Source organism: Nematolebias whitei, chromosome 8, assembly GCF_014905685.2.
Source record: "Nematolebias whitei isolate Nwh7 chromosome 8, NemWhi1, whole genome shotgun sequence".
NCBI classification, from domain to species: Eukaryota; Metazoa; Chordata; class Actinopteri; order Cyprinodontiformes; family Rivulidae; genus Nematolebias; species Nematolebias whitei.
The window spans coordinates 50557892-50580061 of NC_056505.1; the positions used below are offsets into that span (position 1 = coordinate 50557892).

The 22170-nt window shown below is 40.2% G+C and overlaps 1 protein-coding gene across 1 annotated transcript in view; it reads left to right on the plus strand.

Annotated features, from left to right (window-relative positions):
• The window catches only part of arid3c (AT rich interactive domain 3C (BRIGHT-like)), a 184978-nt gene extending 164915 nt beyond the window's left edge, over positions 1 to 20063 (plus strand). Inside the window, exons 7-8 of the mRNA XM_037680773.1 lie at positions 15631 to 15720; positions 19894 to 20063. Of these exons, the coding sequence (XP_037536701.1) occupies positions 15631 to 15720; positions 19894 to 20063 (260 nt within the window). The remainder of the gene's footprint in view (positions 1 to 15630; positions 15721 to 19893) is intronic.
• The last annotated feature ends 2107 nt before the right edge of the window (positions 20064 to 22170 follow it).

The following is a 22170-nucleotide window of genomic DNA, read 5'->3' on the forward strand; positions in this document are numbered from 1 at the left end:
TATATATATATATATACATATATATAATCTTCTTGTAATTTTCAAATCATATGTTTTTTTTTATGATTGTCTACTGTCGTACTGATAAATATCGCCTGGAGAGTAAACTATATCTTGGTTGCAAGTATCAAACTGAGAAATCCTTTGTTTTCTACAACTGATAGAGGTTGGTCGTGAATTTTGATGAAGTTTAGCAACTTCTCGGTAAACATTCGAGCTTCAGCGATGTCTTCTTGTTCAATCTGAAGCAGGCAGCCTGATTTCGGTCAGCCGCACTCAGTCTGCCCCTCCTCAGAGACAGGCAGATTGGACGCAGCTGGCCGGGGTCAGGCTGACTGCTGAAGCCTCGGAGCTCGAATGTCCAACATAAAACTAACTTTACCGTGGTTTAATGTGGTGGTATGTCTCTGCAGACTTTGCACGTTGCTGTCTTGTTTTGTGGTGTTTCTAGTGTAAAATGCTTCCACACAGCGACATGTTTAGATGAAAAGTTTGTTAGCCGTTAGCCATAGTGCTGCTAACTCAGTGCTCACGTTGTAGCTGGCTGCAAACTATGAACTGGATTTCCTGAATGTGAGGCGGGTCTTATTACTCTGGGTTCATGAAACACGACTCTGTTCAGGAAATCCATTTCGTAGTTTGAAGCCAACATGCATCAAGGATCGGAAAATGGATTGGTCACATTATCACGATACCCGATCCAGAAGTTTTTCAGATATCGGTACAGGTACCGATATTGATATTGGATCGGTGCATCTCTACTGTCCACCCTCTTAGACATACTACAGCCACAGGTCTGTCATCCGGACCAAACACCTTTCCACTCTTCATCCTCTTCATAGACATCCTCACTTCCTCCTTACTAATCATCTGCCATTCTTGATTCACTACATTTCCTTTATCTGTCCTCCTCTCTCATTTTCTTCATTCATCAGCTTTTCAGAGTGCTCCTTCCATCTCCTCAACACACGCTCTTCACTTGTTAGTAGACTTTCATTTCTGTCCTTAATTACTCTAACTTGTAGCACATCATTTTCAGCTCCATCTCTCTGCCTAACCAATCAATACAACTCCCTTTCTTCTTCCTTAGTGTCCAGTCTCTCATACAACTCACTATAAGCCTTTTGCTTTGACTTTGCTACCACTCTCTTTGCCGTACACCTTCTAGCTTTCCAGTACTCCTGTCTATTGTATTTATGTCCCTGACTGTTCCATCTTTTCTTTGCTTTCTTCTTTCTTTGGAATATACTTCCTCATGCCCCCACCAAGTTGCCTTGTCTTATTTCTTCTGTCCAAAGGATATACCAAAGTTCTGAGGATACACCAAACAGTTTCACTTATTAGTTCTGCTGCACTTTCTCTGTTGTTTGGTAAATGGACTGTACTTATATATCACCTTTCTATCTTATTTCAAGATACTCAAAGCGCTTTCCACCTCAATCTGTGTCCTCATTTACCCATTCATACAGCTCTCTACTAGATCTCTACAAAGCTAATTGAACAAATCATTTTAAAGAGACTAATCAGAGCTTTGTCACATTCATACACTGATGGGACACACATCAGAGGCAACGAGGGGTTCAGTGTCTTGCCCAGTGACACTTCGACATGTGACTGCTGGTGGATTCGAACCTCCAACTCTAACATTGGAGGGCGACTGCTCTAACCACTCAGCCACAGCTGCCCCTGGTAACTCTTCCCTTTTTCCCAGCGCTTGTCTCAATTCCATTCTAAACAATGCACAACAATTTTTCTTAAATTTCCAACATTTAGTTTTTCTGAATTGTTTACACACAAATTCTGGTACTTGAGACACAATGACCACAACATGTAACTCATGCACCAATTCACTGAATCGATTCTGCTAAACTACAAGCACAATTCCTGCTTTACTCACAAACTGCCATTCTAAAACACATTTTTTTCAAAACACTACACACAATTTTGCTGCATTTGGCACAATTTTCATGAATAAAATCTCTTGTTTTCGCAAGGAACACACTGTTATTCAAAAGTCTAAAATTTATTACCCTACTATGCACACTGACTCATCACATCGGCAAAAACCATTCACACAGTTTTACAATTAGCTATAAGAGCTTTAGCACAAAAGGGGAACAGGTGAGGTCTTCTGTTTTGGAGCAATGGATGCCAACACTGAAAACAGGCAGAGCCTGAGGAGTGAGAGTAAGAGGAGTAAAACGAGGAGGAAGGCCAAGCACCTTAATCTCGGATGAGATCCGAGCAACTTTGGTTGATCATGTGCCCAGACATGATCTAACAATGAGGAAGTCTGGACAAAGAGCATAGCCAAATTTGAGCAGGTACACTGTAGCATCCATCATCTGGACTTTCTGAAATGAGAACAGGAAAGAAATCTACTCTCACTAGAAAACTGCAGTACTGCATATCAGTACTGTACTCAAAGAGTAAAGTAGTGCAGTACTGCCTTTGGACATTTTTGTAGGACTGTGAAAATGAAGTATGTTTCAAGTATTTGTAAAAGATATTTCTACTTTGTATTTCTACACAGTATTTATAGTATTTTACTATTTGTATTGCATAATGGAAAGATTACCAAAATAATGTGGATGGGAACGTCTTCTGTCTCCTCAACAGGAAACTGGAATTGTGAACATTATCTTTGTTTCAGGGTTTTAACACCCCTCCAGCCCTCGTCTAACCGGTAATTGGACCCCCCTAGATTTCTAAGTATTACCCAAACAATACTACGGTCAAGCCCTCTTAGGCTGGGTTCGAGAAAGATTCGACCAGGCACTAACAACCTTCATCTGCAGGACGCACCCCTATTTCACCTCACAGCTCTTAGAGTCAAGTAGCAGTGAGCCCAAAGTTTACCATAAGGTATCCTGCATTATGGCTGCTCTTCCTCTATTTAACGTTTTGCAACTGGTATAAGACCTGGTAATTTTCCTAGGCCAGGACAAGTTGGCCATATGGGGATGCTGTTCAAACATCTAACTAAGTAACTGTTAAAAACCTCCCAAAATCTCAGAACCAAGTACACTTCCTGAGTAAGTTCAGCAGTGAGCATGTATCATTCAGATGCCATCATGAAAATGAGTCCAACACTCTATGATTTCCATGCTTTGTGTTTTTAATCATAAATTTGCATAAGGTTACATTCGTAGCTTTCAAAAATCCAGCAGCAGTGCAAGCAAATGTGTTTAAAAAAAATGCAGTATAATGAATGAAATAAAATTAAATTAAAAAACGAGTGAAAATCCAAATTTCTCTAGGTGTGGATGAACCCATCTCTTATAATAATATTCTGTAAATGACCTACACCCTAACTGTGCTGTCCCTAGGAAAAAACTACAAAATGCAATCTGTAATTTTTAAATTGGATAAAACGGTTCAAAAAGGTTGGTTCCTACCGCAAATCCCATGATTGGATCGGTTTTACAGGAAAAAGGAGAATAATTCCTACAGCCTTTGTTGAAAACGGTCATCAAATATAATTAATACCAATCCGAGACTTGTTCAGAGCTATCTGGGGTCAGTCCTCTTGAAGGGTGAGCATGTGCTGCTGAGCGGTTCTTCATTGCTTTAAGTTTCCATCTTTGTTGTTTTTTCAGCACTTTGCAGCCAAAATCTTCCCTCTTCAATCTTCAGATCTGATCCAAGTCTTCAGAGCTTGACAACCCTGTTCCATCTCTATCACTTGACTTAACAATTAAAAGTGAAATCCCGATCAAACTTACAATCACTTAATGAATACTTCTTTGGTCACAAAATAGATTATAAAGGAACTTTTGATTACAAAAAACATCATAATAACATTTGATTGTTTCAGCACCTTGGCAGACAGACGTAAAATCTTTATTTTAATCAACACACCCACAAAACTTTTTTTATTGTTCATTCATTCATTAAGATTGCTTTATTTCAAATGTCCACCTCTACCAGACATGTGCAGTCTGGCCTCAACACCTCTTTTCATCCACCTAACTTGACCACATGGTCCTAGAAAATAATGTCATAACATTACGGCAAATACAAACAAAAGTAATAGAAAACATTGAGCTATTTCAAAATATCAGTAATGTTAGCTTATAGACACTGTCCCGTGTTTTGAGCAGAAATAACTTGAGGATGCATCAGGGATACAGGGTGCCATTTGAACACAATTCAGAAAGAGTCAAAGAATTGCAATATAACTATGTGCAAGTAAGTCCAATTCAGTATACTCCACAATTGATGCATAATCTCAGCATTGTATAAAATATTCATATTTCAGTATTGTACAATATATGTTACCATTTATTTGTGTGTTCTGAGTGTAAAAATACTATTCTTTTTTTTTTTTTTTAATTTTTATTTATCAGGAGAATATATAATTGACATTACATACATTATACAAAATTTACATGACTTCTCCAATTTTTTCTTTTTTTTCTTCCCCCTTTTCCCCCCTCCCTCCCCTCTTCCCCTCCCTCCCCTTCCCCCCTTAACCAAAAACAAGACAAAATAAGGAAAGAAAAAAAAAAAGGAGAGAGAAAAAAAAAAAGAAAAAAAAAAAAGAGAGAGAGGGGGAGGAGGAACGAACAGGAGGGACCCAACAAACCAAAAGGAAAACAGTATTTCAGTCTTTCATTTATCCTCTAAAAACAAGTCACATGGTAATGTGATGAGTCAATCATATCAGTCTATACGCTATGAAGGTAAAGATTTTACATATGACACAAAGGGTGTCCACTTGTGGGTAAATTTTTCTGAACTACCTTTCACTGTTAGTAAAATTTTTTCCATCTTCAAGTATGATCTTACAGTATTAAGCCATTGTGATGTGGATGGTGGTGTGGGAGATTTCCAGGCGAGCAAAATACAACGTCTGGCAAGGAGAGAGCAAAAGGCCAAGACCTCCCCCTGCTGGCGGGATAGATTAAGTGTGGTCCCAGGAACTCCAAAAATAGCAATAAGTGGATCACTTTGAAACTGAATCTTAAAAACTCCTGAGAGTATGGAGAAAAAATATTTCCAAAACCCTTGCAGTTTTGGGCAGAAAAAGAACATATGACTTAAGTTGCAAGGTGAAGTCTGACATCTATCACACTGGTCTGGTATTGAGGGGAACATTTTAGATAAACGTGTTTTTGAGAAGTGTACTCTATTTATTACTTTAAATTGTATTAACTGTAGTCTGGCACATGGTGTACTCTGACGTATGCTGAGAATAACTTTATCCCACCATGAATCTGATAGTTTAACACCCAGTTCACGTTCCCATGCAGTTCTAGTTTTACCCGATGAATCGGCCTCTATTGCCATAAGTTTTCCATAAATAATTGAAAGAGGAGATTTCAAATTGGGGCTCAAAACTAAGAGTTCAACCCATGGTGGGTCAGTAGGCAAAGTTAGAAAATTTTGAAACTGCGATGAAACGCAATGCCTAATTTGGAAGTAAAGAAACAAATGTGAAGTGGGTAGATTAAATTTAGAAGACAATTCTGAAAAACTAAGAAATAAACCATCTTCGTACAGGTCTCTCATTGTTCTAATACCTTTCTCATACCAAATTCTATAGGCAGCATTATTAGATGCTGGAGAAAAAATGTGATTCTTTAGTAACGGCATTTTATTAGAGGGTGATACAAATTTAAAGTGGGACCTAAATTGTGACCAGATCCTGAGTGTTGAGAGCGTAAAAATACTATTCTAAAATATTTTACAACACACTGATGTATGTACTACCTGTACTAAGTGTAACACTGAACAAAAAAGGGCTTGTCATTATGATGATTGGATAGAAGTGTTTTACTTTGTACATTGAGTACATCAGTGTTCAACAGGTTCTTATAAATGTGTATTCATATGATGGTTTGTGTGTGTCATATGAGAACAAAATACTATTTTGAGAAGAGATGACATTGTTTTGAATGTAAAGTTTCATTTTGAAGGAGAATTGAGGAGTTTTGCCCATTGTGTGTGTGGTTTTTTGACTAGTGTGTAGAGTTCTGAGATTATGAGGCATGCTTTCAGAAAATGTGTGAAAACAATTGAGAAAAACTGTAATCTTCATCATTGTTGTTACCCATATGTATGTACATGCATGTGTGTTTTCTTTGGTCTTTAGCTTTAGCAAAATGTCTCAAGGACCATTGATTGATTTTTATCAAATTCTCAGAAATTAATGGAAGAAAATCATTGAATGACCAAATACAGCTGATTAACTTTTGGAGTCAAGCCAATTTACAGTTTTTCTGAATTGTTTACATACAAATTCTGTTGCTTGAGACACAATGACCACAACATCTAACTCATGCACCAACTCCCTGAACCATCCATATCCATAATATCTTCTGCTTATTTCGAAGTCAGTTCGCGGGGGCAGCAGCTTGAGCAGGGAGGCCCAGACATCTCTCTCCACAGCCACCTCTTCCAGCTCTTCTGGGAGGATTCCAAGGTGTTCCCAAGAGACAGTGTCTCCAGCGTGTAATGAGGTCTTCCCTGGGGTCTCCTCCCAGTCAGACATACCTGAAGTACCTCCATAGGGAAGTGCCCAGGGAGCATCCTTACCAGATGCCCAAACCACCTCAACTGGCTCCTCTCAATGTGGAGGAGCAGCGGTTCTACTCCGAGTCTCTCCCGGATAACTGAACTTCTCACCCTATCTCTAAGGGAGAGTCCAGCTACCCTGCGGAAAAAAATCATTTCAACCACCTGTATCCGCAATCTCATTCTTTCGGTCACTACCCAGAGCTCATGACCATAGGTGAGGGTAGGAACGTAGACCGAGCGGTAAACAGAGAGCTTTGCCTTACAGCTCAGCTCTCTCTTCACCACAACGGACCGGTACAGAATCCACAATACTGCAGACACTGCACCAATCCGTCTGTCAATCTCATGCTCCATTCTTCCCTCATTCGTGAACAAAACCCCGAGATACTTGAACTCCTCCACTTGAGGCAGAACCTCAACCTTGACCTGAAGAGATCAATCCACCCTTTTCCAGTTGAGGACCGTGACCTCAGATTTGGAGTTGCTGATTCTCATCCCAGCTGCTTCACACTCGGCTGTGAACCGCGCCAGTGAGAGCTGAAGATCACAGCATGATGACACTAACAGGATCACATCATCTGCAAAGAGCATAGATGGAATCCTGAGGCCACCAAACCAGAAACCCTCTGCCCCCTAGCTGCACCAAGAAATTCTGTCCATAAAAGTTTTGAACAGAATCTGTGACAATGGTGTTGGATATTTTTATCTAAACTGGTCCTGGGGTTTTGATCTGCTCAGAGACAGGATTATAATGAAATTATGACCCGGTTCTGACTGGGTTAAACTGGACCAGCAGCTCTGAGTCTCCCTGGGATTCAATATCTGTCAAGGAATAGAGTTTAATCTGCTTGCCACATCACGTAGAAAGGCTTTTGAAGCACCGTCTCATATTTCCTAACACATCAGAACCACATAAGATCCATGGAGATCACACTTAGTCATGCCCCCTCATACACTGACAGGTTGAGCTCCCCTTCTGCGAAGGAGGAGTCCAGGACCCTATAAATGAGTAATGACACGGGACATCGGGGCTCTTCCAGGTCTGTGAACGCGTCACAGACCGGAGAGACTAGTGCTGTAAATTGTAACCTTTTCCTGCCTTGATTTAATACAATTGATAAAACTTAATTGACGTTTCCTTGATTTATTAATAATGAGAGTTGCCACTTCTGAGGGAGATTCGAGCCGAGAAGAGATAAAATTGTTTTGATTGTAAAGTTTCATTTTGAAGAAGAATTGCAGATTTGTGGCCTGGCCACGCCCCTTTAACATATACGAAAACGCACACTTTAGATAACTTTTACTCTCCAATGTCTTAAGGGCATATCAACCAAGTTTGAAAGCAATCCTTCAAAATCCCTAGGAGGTGTTTATTAAAATTTGCAATTAGAAATGCCCAAAAATTACACTTTGACCCAAAATGGCCGTCTTCCTGTTGAATTTGGACCATGGCTCTAAGAGACTTTTCATAGGTCCTGAGAAAATACATCTGTACACCAAGTTTCAGAATTATCAGTCAAAAAATGGCTTGGGGGTGAAGTTTTCAAATATTCTAGGGGGTGCTATGGAGGCTATTGGCCACTTATCATGGCTTGCTGTTCAAGGGGTGGATAATGATCGATCCTAGTGATTTTGGTGAACCTCAGCAAAAATCGGTGCAATTTAGAGCAAAACGTATGGCAACGGCGTTACGTCTTAATTCGCCACGCTGCACCACCAACATGCTCCACCCAAAACTGTCAGTGTTGGATAGCAAGTTTCACCAACATGTCTTTGGTCAATTGACACACTATCATGCTGATTAGATCACGTGTCAGATAGGGACTGTTCACCGTAAAACTTTACACTTCCTGTTGTCAGGGGGCGTGGCTTAATGATGTCACGATTTGACCATTCAGTCTTTAGCGTTAGCATTAGCGTTTCGTTTTTCATGGCAAGATGTCAAAGTTTTAGGTCTGGCCCGCCCCTTCAGCATGCTTCAAAACGCACCGTTTAGATAATTTTTTGTCCCCCATGCCTTTTGACCAAAATGGCCAAGTTTGAAACTGATTGATCAAAATCCCTAGGAGTTTGTTCAAATGCAGTGGCTGTAAACCACCAGAAAGGTGTGAAATTTGGGACGACGTTCCAAAATGGCCGCCTTCCTGTTTATCTTACAATGTTGGTGCCAGAGGGTTTTCTGTGCATCTTGGAGAATTGGACCAGTGTACCAAATTTCATGTTTCTTTGACAAACTAAGGTTAAGGCGGAGGGTATTTTGAAAATTTCCAGGTGGCGCTCTTGAGCCGTTTCTGTTGCGATGCCATTAAAATACATAATTTTTCATCAGTCCTGATGCATCCGCAGAATTTGGTGAGTTTTGGGATATGGTAAGGCCCCCAAAACGCCAATTCATTTGACAGAAAAATTGCTCGGGCCTAATGAACTGAGGGATTTCAAAAGGCCTTCGCAGCGCTTCGCTACTCGGGCGGGCCTAATAATGATGTGAGTCATACAGTCATGGGTTGTGCCAACAGCATTTTTCTCGGTGACACTGTTATCGAAGAAATACTGAGTATTGTAAAAAATCTTGCAGACTGGATGGACATGATGTTTGTAAAGGATATGAGTTATGTTATTGAACTATTTACATATATATGTAATTTATCATTTTCAACAGGAAAATTTCCAGTAAATTTGAAAATAGTAAAGATGGTTCATCTTTATAAGAATTGTGAGAAATGTGTGTTCACTAATTACAGACTAATCACTTCCGGTTCCAGCAAGCTGATGGACAGCAGCTTCCCACGGCTTCTCTGTAGTCTTTTATTATCAAACTGACCCGTTTTTCAAACCGGACTAAATTTGGTCCCCCTTCCAACTGAATTTGGTGTTCAGTGACTCAGAGAGCCGGACAGGACTGTCCAAAAAAATTATTTCGGTCCAGGACCGGCCACTCCCACCCTACCGGTCACTCTGAGTGCACCATGCCAGTCAGGTGACCCCTCGAGCTGGGGAGTTGTCGCACGAAGGTCCGGTGTTTTTTCTCTCTCTCTCTCTGGACCCCAACAAACTTCTCATCTAGACCTTTGTGGTTCTACCTGGTTCTAACAAGAATCGCTGCGGGGTATTTTGCTGGCATTTTCGCTGGTTTTCTGCTGGACTGGCCCTCGTGGTGTCTTCATTGGTGTGGGGGAAGTGTACCTGTGTCCCCTGAACTGGACCAGAACCGAACTGAGTTGGCTGTGGGGGACTTAGTTTTTAATAGAGCAGGTCTCAGCTTCAGTGAGCAGCCCGTTACCTTTTAACAAAGGACTGTCCACCTCCATGGAATCACTGTGTTTGCCTGGAGGAGACACTCTGATGCTTTGAAGCACTGCCGGAATCGGACCGGAGTAGAACCGGGCCAGAGACGACTTCAGCCACTTCAGCCTCTTCGCCTCTAGTGCTGTGGAGCGCCGGAGCCGGACTGGAGCAGAACCGAACCGGACCAGTGACAACTTCAGCCTCTCCTGTCAGTCTCATAGTTTTTCACCGGGGGTGGCTTCTCATGCTGTGGGGTACGAAGGTGACGTGCAGAGAAGTGGAGGAGCAGCGCTGTGTGGCGCTCGAGAGAAGTTCGGAGTTTGCATCAGAGTTGCTGCAGGCCTCCATCCAAACTCACCTGGATAATAATTATTTTTGTTCCGGATCACGCTGTTGTCCCCTCTTTATCTGAAACGAGCTAGGACCATGCCTTTCATTTCAAGAGGATTTTCTGGCAGCTCGCTCTGTTCTTTGCTGTGAATTATCTGTTTCTGCCTGTTGATTCTCGACCCTGCTTCTCTTTCTCATGGGAGCATCCATCCATCTTTGCAGGGGGGCCGGAGCCCCCCTCAACCCAACTCAAACTGCAGTTGGACCACCTCGTCAGATTTGTTTTCCCATTTGATTTTTGACACTTTATGGTCTGAGACTTTTCTGCACCATTCATATTATTGTCATTATTTTCAGATCTCAGACTATCTGGAGTCACTGAATCTTGTTAATACACCTGGATCTGCCCATCACTGCAACTTTCACTGTTTTTGGGTTCTGAATGATCGCGTCTTCATTAATGTTTCACATGGTTTGATTATGGGGGCTAATTGTCACACTAACTCCTGTAATTACACACTAGTCACGAAAAACTCAAGAAAATGTCTGATAATAATAGCCTCTTGGATGAGGGGCGAAACGTTTCTTTTTTAACAAAAAAACGAAGTCCAGATGACATGATTCAACCTTTTTTGTTGTTATATACCTGGATGACTGAGAAAACAAACTTTGTGTTTTTGAAACCATTAGTGAAAAGGCCAGACTTCAGGGGTATCTGAGGCAGGCTTGAAACACAAGAGTCAGGGTGGCTTCTGGGTAATACCAGATGGCTAGGCCTCAGACTGACGAAGCCTCTTGGATGAGGGGCGAAACGTTTCTTTTTTAACAAAAAAACGAAGTCCAGATGACATGATTCAACCTTTTTTGTTGTCTGATAATAATGTTGTTTCTGCCCTCATCCCAACCTTGGACCCCCACTAATTACAGCACACCAAATGACTTTAAAAATGTGTCAGGACTTAATTTCCTGCACGTAAACTCTCGTAGCCTTCTGAGAAAACTTGATGCCTTGAAAATTCTGGTCAGTTCTTCTGGGGCAGATGTAATCTTCATCACTGAAAACTCAACAAATCTATACTGAATAATGACCTGGTAATCAATAGATTTAACATCTATCGCTGTGATCGTCAAAAGGGGGGGGGGGGGGGGTCGCTATTTACATCAGAGATTCTCTGGTTTCTAGTCTTGTGTCTGCTAAAACAATCCCAAACCAGTTTGAGGCCTTAGCTGTAAACATCACTTTGAATGGAGGCCATATCTTATCTGTAGTGGGTTGTTATCATCCCCCCTCAGCAACACCTGAAGCTCTGTCCTCCCTGATTGAATTCCTTGGAAATTTCAAATTCAAAGAGATTTTTTTGGCAGAAGATTTCAACATTGACTGGGATAAGTCGACCCCCCTCTGTGTTTTAAATTCAAGGAATGGTGCCTGTCTCTCAATCTAACCCAATTGATCGACTGTCCCAATAGACGAAACAAAAACCGTCCTGAAAACTCTTCCATCTTAGACCTGTTTTTAACAAATATGCCTCACAAATTCCCTGGTACAGTTGTATGCGCTGACATTTTAAGTGATCATTGTGTAATAACGGATCTGATCTTCCACCTTCTAAGCCCAGATTAATTCAAAAGAGGGATCTGAAACGCTTTTGCGAACAGTCATTCCTCTGGCATCTATCCCACTTTGACTGGCATCATATTCTGTTAACTGATGATGTGAACTCTGCTTGGAACTATTTTCATAATAGTTTCATTTATTTCCTGAACATACATGCTCCTTTTCATCAGTTCAGAATAAAGGGACGAGACAGCCCCTGGTTTACTCCAGAGCTAGCTGACCTCCTGCACAGGAGAGATCATCTTTGGGCCACAGCGAGAAAATCTGACTCAGACACTGATTGGTTGAGTTTTCGGCAGATGAGGAATAAATACACAACTGCTGTCAAAGCAGCAAAACGCAACTATTTCTTATCTCAGACCTCCAAAAATCTAAATGACCCTAACAGATTCTGGAAAACCATCAAATCTCTCTCAGGTACCCCCCAATCATCTGACCTCCCATCACAACTTCTCGTTAACTCTGTTCCTGTGTCAAATAAGCACGAGATCCTGAACTGTTTCAACAAACATTTTGTTGCTTCTGGTTCTTTATTTGACACAGTTACTAACAGAAAATCAGCCACTTCACTTAATAACCAAACTTCTACAAATCAAATCCCTCCTACAAGTCAATCCTCAGTTAATCACACCTTCTCTTTTTCTCCATTCTCAGTCAGTGAGGTCAATAAACTGTTAAAAGATCTTGATCCTAAAAAATCTGCAGGTCCAGATGAACTTCCACCTTATTTCTTAAGGCTGGCTGCTCATATCATCACAGTCCCTGTGACCCACATCTTCAATCTCTCCATAAAACAAAACTCCATTCCAGACGCTTGGAAAACAGCCTTTGTTCTTCCTCTGCTCAAGGGAGGTGACCCCACCTCACTGAACAACTATGGACCAATCTCTAAACTCTGTATTTTAGCCAAGGTTCTAGAAAAACTGATAAACTCTCAAATCAAAAATTACCTGGACTCATTTAACACTTTACCTCTCCATCAATCTGGTTTCAGGAAACAACACAGCACAACCACTGCTTCACTGAAGGTTCTTAATGACATCGTTGAATCACTGGACGCTAAGGATTATTGTGCTGCACATTTCTTAGACCTGTCTAAAGCTTTTGACACTGTGGATCAGAACATCTTGTGTCATAAGCTCTCAGAAATCGGTTTGTCAGAACACACCATTGGTTGGTTCTCTAACTATCTTTCAGACCGGAGGCAATGTGTTCAACATAATGGTACTTCCTCCAGTTATTTAACAGTCAACAATGGTGTACCACAAGGCTCAGTCTTAGGACCCACCCTCTTTACAATCTACTTAGGTAATGTAGGTCAGAGCGTCCCTGATACATCCATACATTTCTATGCTGATGACACAGTTGTTTATTGTCGAGCTAAAACAGTTGATAAGGCTTTCCAGCTTTTGAATCTGTATTTGACATCATCCAGACTGATTTGTTTCACCTCAAACTTGTCCTAAATACCGACAAAACTAAAGGGATGCTTTTTTTCAAACAGGAAGTTGGTCCCAGCAGTTCTTCCTCCGATTTCATCTTCAACTGGTGTCTCCATTGAGTTTGTTGATTCCTATAAATATTTGGGTATCTCTTTTAAGATCAATTTGGAAAACCTAGTAAAGAAACTGGAAGTTAAACTGAGTTTCTTTTTCAGAAACAGATCCTGTCTAACTTTGAATGCTAGGAAACGCCTTGTATCTGTGACTTTCCTTCCCTCCACTGATTACAGTGACATTATTTACATGAACGCTCCTACAAGAACCCTGCAGATGTTGGATGCTGTCTATCATGGTGCACTAAGATTCATAACTGGCTGTGATTATCGTACCCACCACTGCACCCTGTATTCATTGGTTAACTGGACATCATTAACTTCACGCAGACTCTCTCACTGGTACATTTTCATCTTTAAATCACTTCTTGGTCTGCTGCCTTCATACATCTCCTCCTACATGTCTCTGTGTGAGTGCAGCTACAGCGTGCGCTCTCAGGACATCATTACCTGCAGTGTTCCCTCAATGAGGACTGAACTAGACAAAAGGACCTTCTCCTACTCCGCTCCTGTTTCCTGGAATATCTTGTAAAAAGATTTGAAGCTCTCGACCTTGACCTCTCTAAGTGGCTTTAAAAATCTGTTGGACTCCTGGCAGGGACCAATGCAGACATGTTCCTGTTTTTAGTTTTCTACATTCGTCTCATAATCTAGCTGTTTGTAAAAAAAAAATTTTTTTTTAATCTGTATGCCTTTTTATAATTGTTTATTGTTGTCTTGTTGTCCATTGTTGTCATCATTCTTTGTTGAAATCAGGTCTCTCTTGTAAATGAGTCGTCGAGGCTCATTGGGATTTACCTGTCTAAATAAAGGTTAAATGAATGAATAGTATCATTGTTGCCACAATTTTCAAAAATATTAGAGAAATTATTTGTAACTAGATTAAATTGATTTATAGATAAACACAATATTTAAGTAGTAAGCAATATGGGTTTAGAGCAAATAATTCAACATCAATGGCTCTCATGGAACTAATAGGGGAGTGATGGTGCAGTGGTCAGAGAGGTGGGCCTGTGATCCGAAGATCGCCGGTTCACGCCCCGGCCCCGACAACATCAAAATTGTGGGTGGGGTAGGTGAAGTACCCACACATGCCCCCATCCTCATTCGCCCCACTCTGGGCCCATGAGCAAGGCCCTTAACCCCCACCATGTGCTCCCTAAACAGGTCTCTCTTGAAAATGAGTTCTCGTGGGTCAATGATACTACCTGTATAAATAAAGGCTAAATGAAATAGAAGAGATAACAACTGCTGTTGATCAAAAACAGTATTGTGTTTTTGTTGCTTTGGAAAAGGCCTTTGACACTACTGACCACATCATTCTCCTTGAAAAACTGAATAAATATGCATTAGAGGATTAGCACTACAGTGGATAACCAATTATTTGAATAATAGGAGACAGTTTGTACAGATAAATCATGTAAGATCTGAATTTTATATTAATGGATGTGGAGTCCCTCAAGGCTCTGTGTTGGGAACAAAGTTGTTTATTTTGTATGTGAATTATCTGGTTAGTGTGTCAGGGCTTTTGAAGTGTCTTTTATTTGCAGATGGTACAAAAATTCTTTGTTCGGTGAAGAAACTGAATGGATGTTAGAAATGATACAGGCAGAATTCGTAAAAATACTAACTTGGTTCCAACTTAATAAGTTATCATTAAATTTGGAAAAATCGACATGATATTTACAAAGTAGTAATAGAAATAAAATTATCGAAGTCCCATTTAAAATCGACAGTATTAAAATTCATAGAGTTAATGAAGTAAAATTTTTGGGTGTCATTATTGATGAGAAGCTGATGTGGAAATCTCATGTGAATTACTTAAGAATAAAAATAGTAAAATCAGTTGCATTACTGTATAAAGTAAAATAGTTTTGTGATGACAAATCTTTGTATATATTTTATAATGTAATGATTGTTCCGTATTTAATCTGTTGTATTGAAGTTTGGCACTAAACCAAGAGTAAGTAGCATACCTGCTGAAGTGTGATATCTCTGTTTGCATCACTGTCTCTCATTTCAGTCTTAACATCTTGAAACACTGAGAATCTTTGATTCCTCTTGTTAGTAAAATAAAAGTTTGAATGAAAGAAACAGTTGCTAAATAAATAAATCCAGTTTTTCTTGCTGTGTATGATCCATAGTTAATATGATTAAATGTAACATCTTTTGACAGCTGAGTATTTCCAGAGCTTTTTAATAAAGCTTTCTTAATCCTGTCACTCTATGAATTATCGCCAGCTCTCCTGCTTCTTCTCTTCACTTTCTAAACGCTCATATTGAGTTTTTCTCTCTCCTTCTGTTCCTCCTCTCCTGACAGATGATAGACAAGAGGCCACATTGAACCTGTCTACCAACGGCATTAGCAGCATCAACATGTCAATAGAAATAAATGGAGTTGTCTACACAGGTAAATAGAGGGGCTGTTGCTGCTGTAATTGCAGGAAGGAAATTCAATAAGCACCCTAGTGCTTAGTCCTCTCTGCATTTTGATGTATTTGCTATAAAATCCATCTTGATGAGGTGGCAAACTAACAGAGCTGAAAAAGTTAAATATCTTCAAATTGGGCCTGTGGGTTTCCGGTCGATGGGCCTGTCTCTGTCTGGCTCTACAGTATTTGGTAACTAGTTTTCTGCCCTGTTTTACACAAAACTGACACTATAATCTGTCCTCATGTCTGAAGAACTAAGTGATGAAATCTAATGAATAGCTTTATTAGCAGCTTCCTGCTGTAAGATGCTTTTCTCAGCATGTCTGTCCAGGATGGACAGATACTATGGCACTCGTATCACACGTGTCTCAGACTGATGTTAAACATAGTGTTTTACTGCTGTTTGTATGCTGTATGTTGTTTTTCTTTCAGTTGCTCCCTTCTGCAGAGGTCACCTTATTTTTTTGCAATTGTTTTACTGGGTGCCTTTTCTGACTCAACCAAGGCTTGAACCTGCAGCCCCAGGATTACAGTGACCACTGAGCTATAGCAGCCCCAAATTGGTCAGTGTTGTGATCTCGTAATTCTGAGGGTGTAGGTTCAAACCCAGGTTGGGTCAGGAAAGGCAACTGCTGTAGAACAACTGGCAAGAAACTTTCTAAGTAATTAGCTCACTGTGGCAATGGGAGCAGCCAAAAGAAAAAGAAACGTTCAAATTAAATGTTATCTAGTTAAGGAAGCTAGTAGTTTACCTCAAATCTTCACTTTTTTGCAATCCCCATCCTGAGCAGCACTTTAGAGACAGTGAAAATCAATGCCTCAGTTTAAACAGGAAGAAACCATCAACAGAACCAAGATGAGCGGTCATCTACCTCGGCAGATTGGAGTTTGAGAGGACAGGAAAGATACAGGGAGAAACACAATAGGATTGGTCCAGGTGTAGATTTTATGGGTAAGCTGATGAAGATTCTCAGTCATCCAGGACATGATAAATAAAAAAAAGCGTTCAACACAAAAACAACTGGACTTTATTTTTAACAGAAGACGTTTCGCTCCTCATCCGAGGAGCTTTCTCAATTCAAAGAGCAGAGAGTGAGAGATTCAGGTTATAAGGCTGAGTGAGATAAGACGCACACACACATGTAGATTGATAATTCACACCTCACACCTTAACAGTAGGGGGTTCTTAAGGTCTTTTGTTCCTCTAATTCACAGACGAGGCCCCTCTGTTTCCATCAGGTGTGAAAACCGGCTGGGAATCTGTTTTAAAGTTGCATTATATGTTTTTGAAAGTGGAAATCTGAGGCCTCCTCCTCTGTTAAGAGACAGCTTTTCTCTTTTTACATAAATTGCTTCCTTCACCCCCCCCCCAAACCATCTGTGTTCTCGGTCCAAAATGTGCACATTTTGGTCCTCAAAAGAGTGTCCCTTATCTGTGAGGTGGAGGTGAACAGCTGAGTCTTGTCCAGAGGAGGTGGCTCTCCTGTGTTGAGTCATGCGTCTGTGAAGAGGCTGTTTAGTTTCTCCAATGTAGAGGTCTGGACAGTCCTCGCTGCACTGGACCACATACACTACACCACTCTGTTTGTGTATGGGTGTCTTGTCCTTAGGGTGGACCAGCCTCTGTCTGAGAGTCCTGCTGGGTTTGAAATGTACTGGGATCTTGTGTTTGTTGAAGATCCTTCTGAATTTCTCTGATACTCCAGCAACATAAGGAATGACAATGTTTTTACGTCTGTTGTTCTCCTTTTTCAGTTTATTGGTGTGTTTTGTAGATTTCCTCGCTGACTTGACAAAAGCCCAGTTAGGATATCCACATGTTTGAAGAGCTTCTTGAATGTGTTTCAGTTCCTTTTCCTTCCCTTCTGTCCTTGTGGGGACGCATTCGGCCCGATGTTGTAAAGTTCTGATGACAGAGAGTTTGTGTTCCAGTGGATGGTGGGAGTCAAACAGAACATACTGGTCTGTGTGGGTTGGTTTCCTGTACACTTCAATGTTGAGGCTGTCCTCTCTCTCCATCTGAACCAAACAGTCCAAAAAAGGCAGCTTGTTGTCGTTTGCATCCTCTCTGGTGAACTTGATGTTGTTATCGACCGAGTTAATGTGTCTGGTGAACGCTTCTATTTCCTTGGCTTGGATTTTGACCCAGGTATCAGGTATTGATCAGTATCATTTGAGGAACAAAATGTGCACATTTTGGACAGAAAACACAGATGGTTTGAGAGGGGGGTGAAGGAAACAATGTATGTAAAAAAAGAAAAGCCGTCTCTTAACAGAGGAGGAGGCCTCAGATTTCCACTTTCAAAAACCTATAATGCAACTTTAAAACAGATTCCCAGCCGGTTTTCACACCTGTTGGGAACAGAGGGGCCTCGACTGTGAATTAGAGGAACAAAAGACTTATTGTTAATGTTTGTTTAGGTGTGAATTGTCAAGCTACATATGTGTGTGTGTGTCTTATGTGTGTGTGTGTGTCTTATCTCACTCAGCCTTATAACCTGAATCTCTCACTCTCTGCTCTTTGAATTGAGAAAGCTCCTCGGATGAGGAGCGAAACGTCTTCTGTTACAAATAAAGACCAGCTGTTTTTTATTGAACGTTTTTTTAATTTTATGGGTAAATAAAAACAAAATAAAACCGGATAATAACAGCAACAAGTGCATACATTAACTTGGTAAGTAGAGTAAGCAAAGACAGCAGCAGAGTGAGGAAATGTGGTCAGTTTGTCCTCCAGCATTCTAAACCTATAGCAGCAGAACTAAGGGATATCTAACAAAGTTAAGTCACGTCCTCTGGACAGATTAAAAATTAAAATTAAAAAATTGTTGAAACGTTTCATCTTTTATCCAAAAGACTTTGTCAGTCTGAGGAGCTGCACTAAACTCAGTCTTATAAATAATACGTAGCATATTGGATCAACCAGTTTGCTGGTGACAGTCAACACCAGCTGTTCACATGACCATCAGCCTAACGATGGATCACTGGTGCTCTGCTAATCCACTATGAGATGACCTTATTTATATGACTGAGTTTAGTGCAGCTTCTGTTTTTCATTTATTCATTCACTTAAAAGAAACAAAAGAAACAAATCAAATTCATCAAAAAGAAAAAATATTGAATGAAAATGGTGCAGAAAGAAGAAGAAAATTCTTATAATATCTGTCCCTTATTAAAAATATTTAGAATAAACAACTCAGGCTCTAACAATCAAAGCGAAAACAAAAATCATCAGACATTATTCACATGGCACCGTACTTTCCTAACAATTTAAACTTAATCATCTTTTTCAACATATAAATTCAGACAATTCCACAATCCTGCTCCCTGAACTACAACGCAGCTCCTTCAGACCAGTTCTAAATGGAGGTTTTACAAACATTTTCATTCCCTTAAGGATATAATGACTCTTTTTTTTTTTTTTTTTTTACAAATTTTAATTGAATATTTGGGGGTAATATTTTTTATGAGCTTTATACATGACTTGTACAATACTATATTCAACCAAATCATAACATTTTAATAATTTCAACTGATGAAGTAATATATTTGTTGGGTGACCATAGCACTTCCTACTAATAGTTCTTATATCTCTTTCTGGTAAAATAAAAATAGGATTTGTAATTGTTTTGCTTTTCCCCAAACTTCAGTGCAATAGCTTCTCAGACTGACTGAAGTCTTTTGGATTAAAGACGAAGCGTTTCAACTATTTATTTATTTTTTTTAATCCGTCCAGAGGACCTGACTTAACTTTGTTCGATTTTTCTACTTGGATTATTGAGCATGCACCAGGATAACTAAGGGATAACTCAGGAATCCTAAACCGACCCTAACTATAGGATTTATCAAGAAGGAATGTCTTCAGTCTCGTCTTTAAAGTAGACTGGTGTCAGGCTCACGGACAGACTGTTGGTTCCACAAGTGGGGAACCAGAGAACTGAAAGATCTGCCTCCCATTCTACTTTCAGAGACTTTAGGAACCACAAGTAAACTTGTGTTTGTTTGTTTGTTTGTTTGTTTTTTCCTTTTTGTAGTAAAAGAGTACAAACAAATTTTTCTGCATCTGTGCATGTGTTAAAACTTATCAGGCAGTTTAATAACCAAAATCAAAACAGTATGTTATCTGAAGCTGACAATCTATATTTTCTCCTCAGGCATCCTCTTTGCCCAACAGTCAGCAGTAGATGGGATGATGGAACATCGTGGAAAACATAGCTACTGTAAGACTCAGGGGAAAAACACTGCAACGTATTTCGAGCCTTCCTGTTCCTCCTTGGCGTCATCTTTGTCTTCACTCCATGGACACAAAAACTCCTTCCCATGAGCTTTGTGTTTGTGTCTCTGTCATGTCCCAAATGTGGAACATTTCACTTGCTGTCACCCAAAGATGCAACCTGAGAAAAGTCTAATGAAGATTCACTTCTGTGCTCTCTCAGGCAAAAGAGATGGCAGCTGAAACAACACCTTTAACCAACAAATGTTCTGGTTTTCTGACTAACCTTTGAAACCCACTAATAACAGTTTATACCAAAGATGAGACCAAATGTGCACTGCTTCAACTCATTCACTGACTGTGAATTGTGACAGACCATTCTGAAGATCAACAGAGGGACTGTACACTGCATTGCTCTATGTTCTCGTTAGAAACTTCAGACAAAATACAATAATAGATCACCATAAAAATGTAAAAAAATGTACGATATTAATGTACATTTGCAACAATATTACAGGTAAAACGGTTCATGTGTACATACAGTATTCCTGTACTAGCATAAATACTATACTGTATAAACTAATTCATTTGCTTGTAGTTCCAGAGAAGCCTACCACAAATTAACAGATACAGTAATACAAGACAGCACTGATTAGATCAGTTAGCCGAAAATGCTTTTATTAAAAACACTTGTTTAAATATCTGTACATTTTTATGCATAGCACAAGGGATAGAGATGTACTTTCCTAATGTAAACTTAATTTTTGGAGGCTAAGTGTTATTCAGCCCGATCTACTCTTCCTGGTCCTCCTTGTGACACTGAAGAGGTGTGTCAAACACGATAACCCCACAATGTCCAGAGCTTTTGGCATCTTTCTCACTCCTCACACCCTGACGGTTTTTAATTACTTTGATGACCTCTGCCAAGTTATTACACTCACCTTCACTTAAATCTTGAGATTCTGGCTTCTCAAAGTAAATGAACTGTACTTATACAGCACCTTTCTATCTGATTAAGACACTCAAAGCGCTTTCCACTACAATCTGTGTCCTCATTCACCCATTCATACAGCACTCTACTAGATCTCTACAAAGATAATTGAACAAATCATTCTAAAGAGACTAATCAGAGCTTTATCACAGTCAGACACTGATGGGACACACATCAGAGGCTATGACGGGTTCAGTGTCTTGCCCAGGGACACTTCAGCATGACTGCTGGTGGATTCGAACCCCCAACTCTTGCATTGGAGGACGACTGCTCTAACCACTCAGCCACAGCCGCCCAAAATTAAATGTAGATTTAGAAACTCTTTAAACGACCCCCTTTACTGTTAAGGTGTTGAGGTGTGAATTGTCAATCTACATATGTATGTGTGTCTTATCTCACTCAGCCTTATAACCTGAATCTCTCACTCTCTGCTCTTTGAATTAAGAAAGCTCCTCAGATGAGGAGTGAAACGTCATCTGTTACAAATAAAGTCCAGTTGTTTTTGTATTGAACATTTTTTGAATTTTTCATGTACTGGATGACTGAGAATCTTCACCAGCATATTGCTAAGCACTTTGGGAAGGATACCCTAGGAGCAGTGCGGGAGTTTGAGAAGATATCAAGAAAGTTTGCAGACTACAGGAATCATCTTCGTTTCAGTCTGAGATGCAGACAAGAAAAACTCACCCCCAGCAGTTTAAAACTCAACTCCACGATCAAAGGACATAGAGCAGAAGGAATTCTCCTGAAAGCTCAAAACAAGCTGCTCAGTGCGAGAATAAGACAGATCCACTTCACCATTGAAGCTCTCTCACTCAAAATGGATCAGACCCTCCAGAAGCTGTCTACTCTGCTACCATTTCCTCTGTTGGAAGAAGTTTCTTGTTTCGTTGAAAAGGCCCAGCTATCACAGCATCAAAAGAGCAAGGAACGTCAAAAAAGTAAGTTTCTAAAATTACAGCGGAGAGCTGTTTTCTCATCACAAACCATCAGTCAAGATCAGGAGGTTGTTGCCAACACTAATTTTCAGGACCAGTGGGTTAGAAATTTGTCTAACAGGACCTTGACACAACTCAAGAAAGATGTGCTGGCAAAAGGACTAAACTTTACCATCTCTCCACAAGAAATACCTGTTGTGGAACTAATCATTGTCACTGAATCCGCGATTAGGAACAACAACTTAACGGAAGGAGAGGCAGAACAGCTCAGAATGAAATATCAGCAACC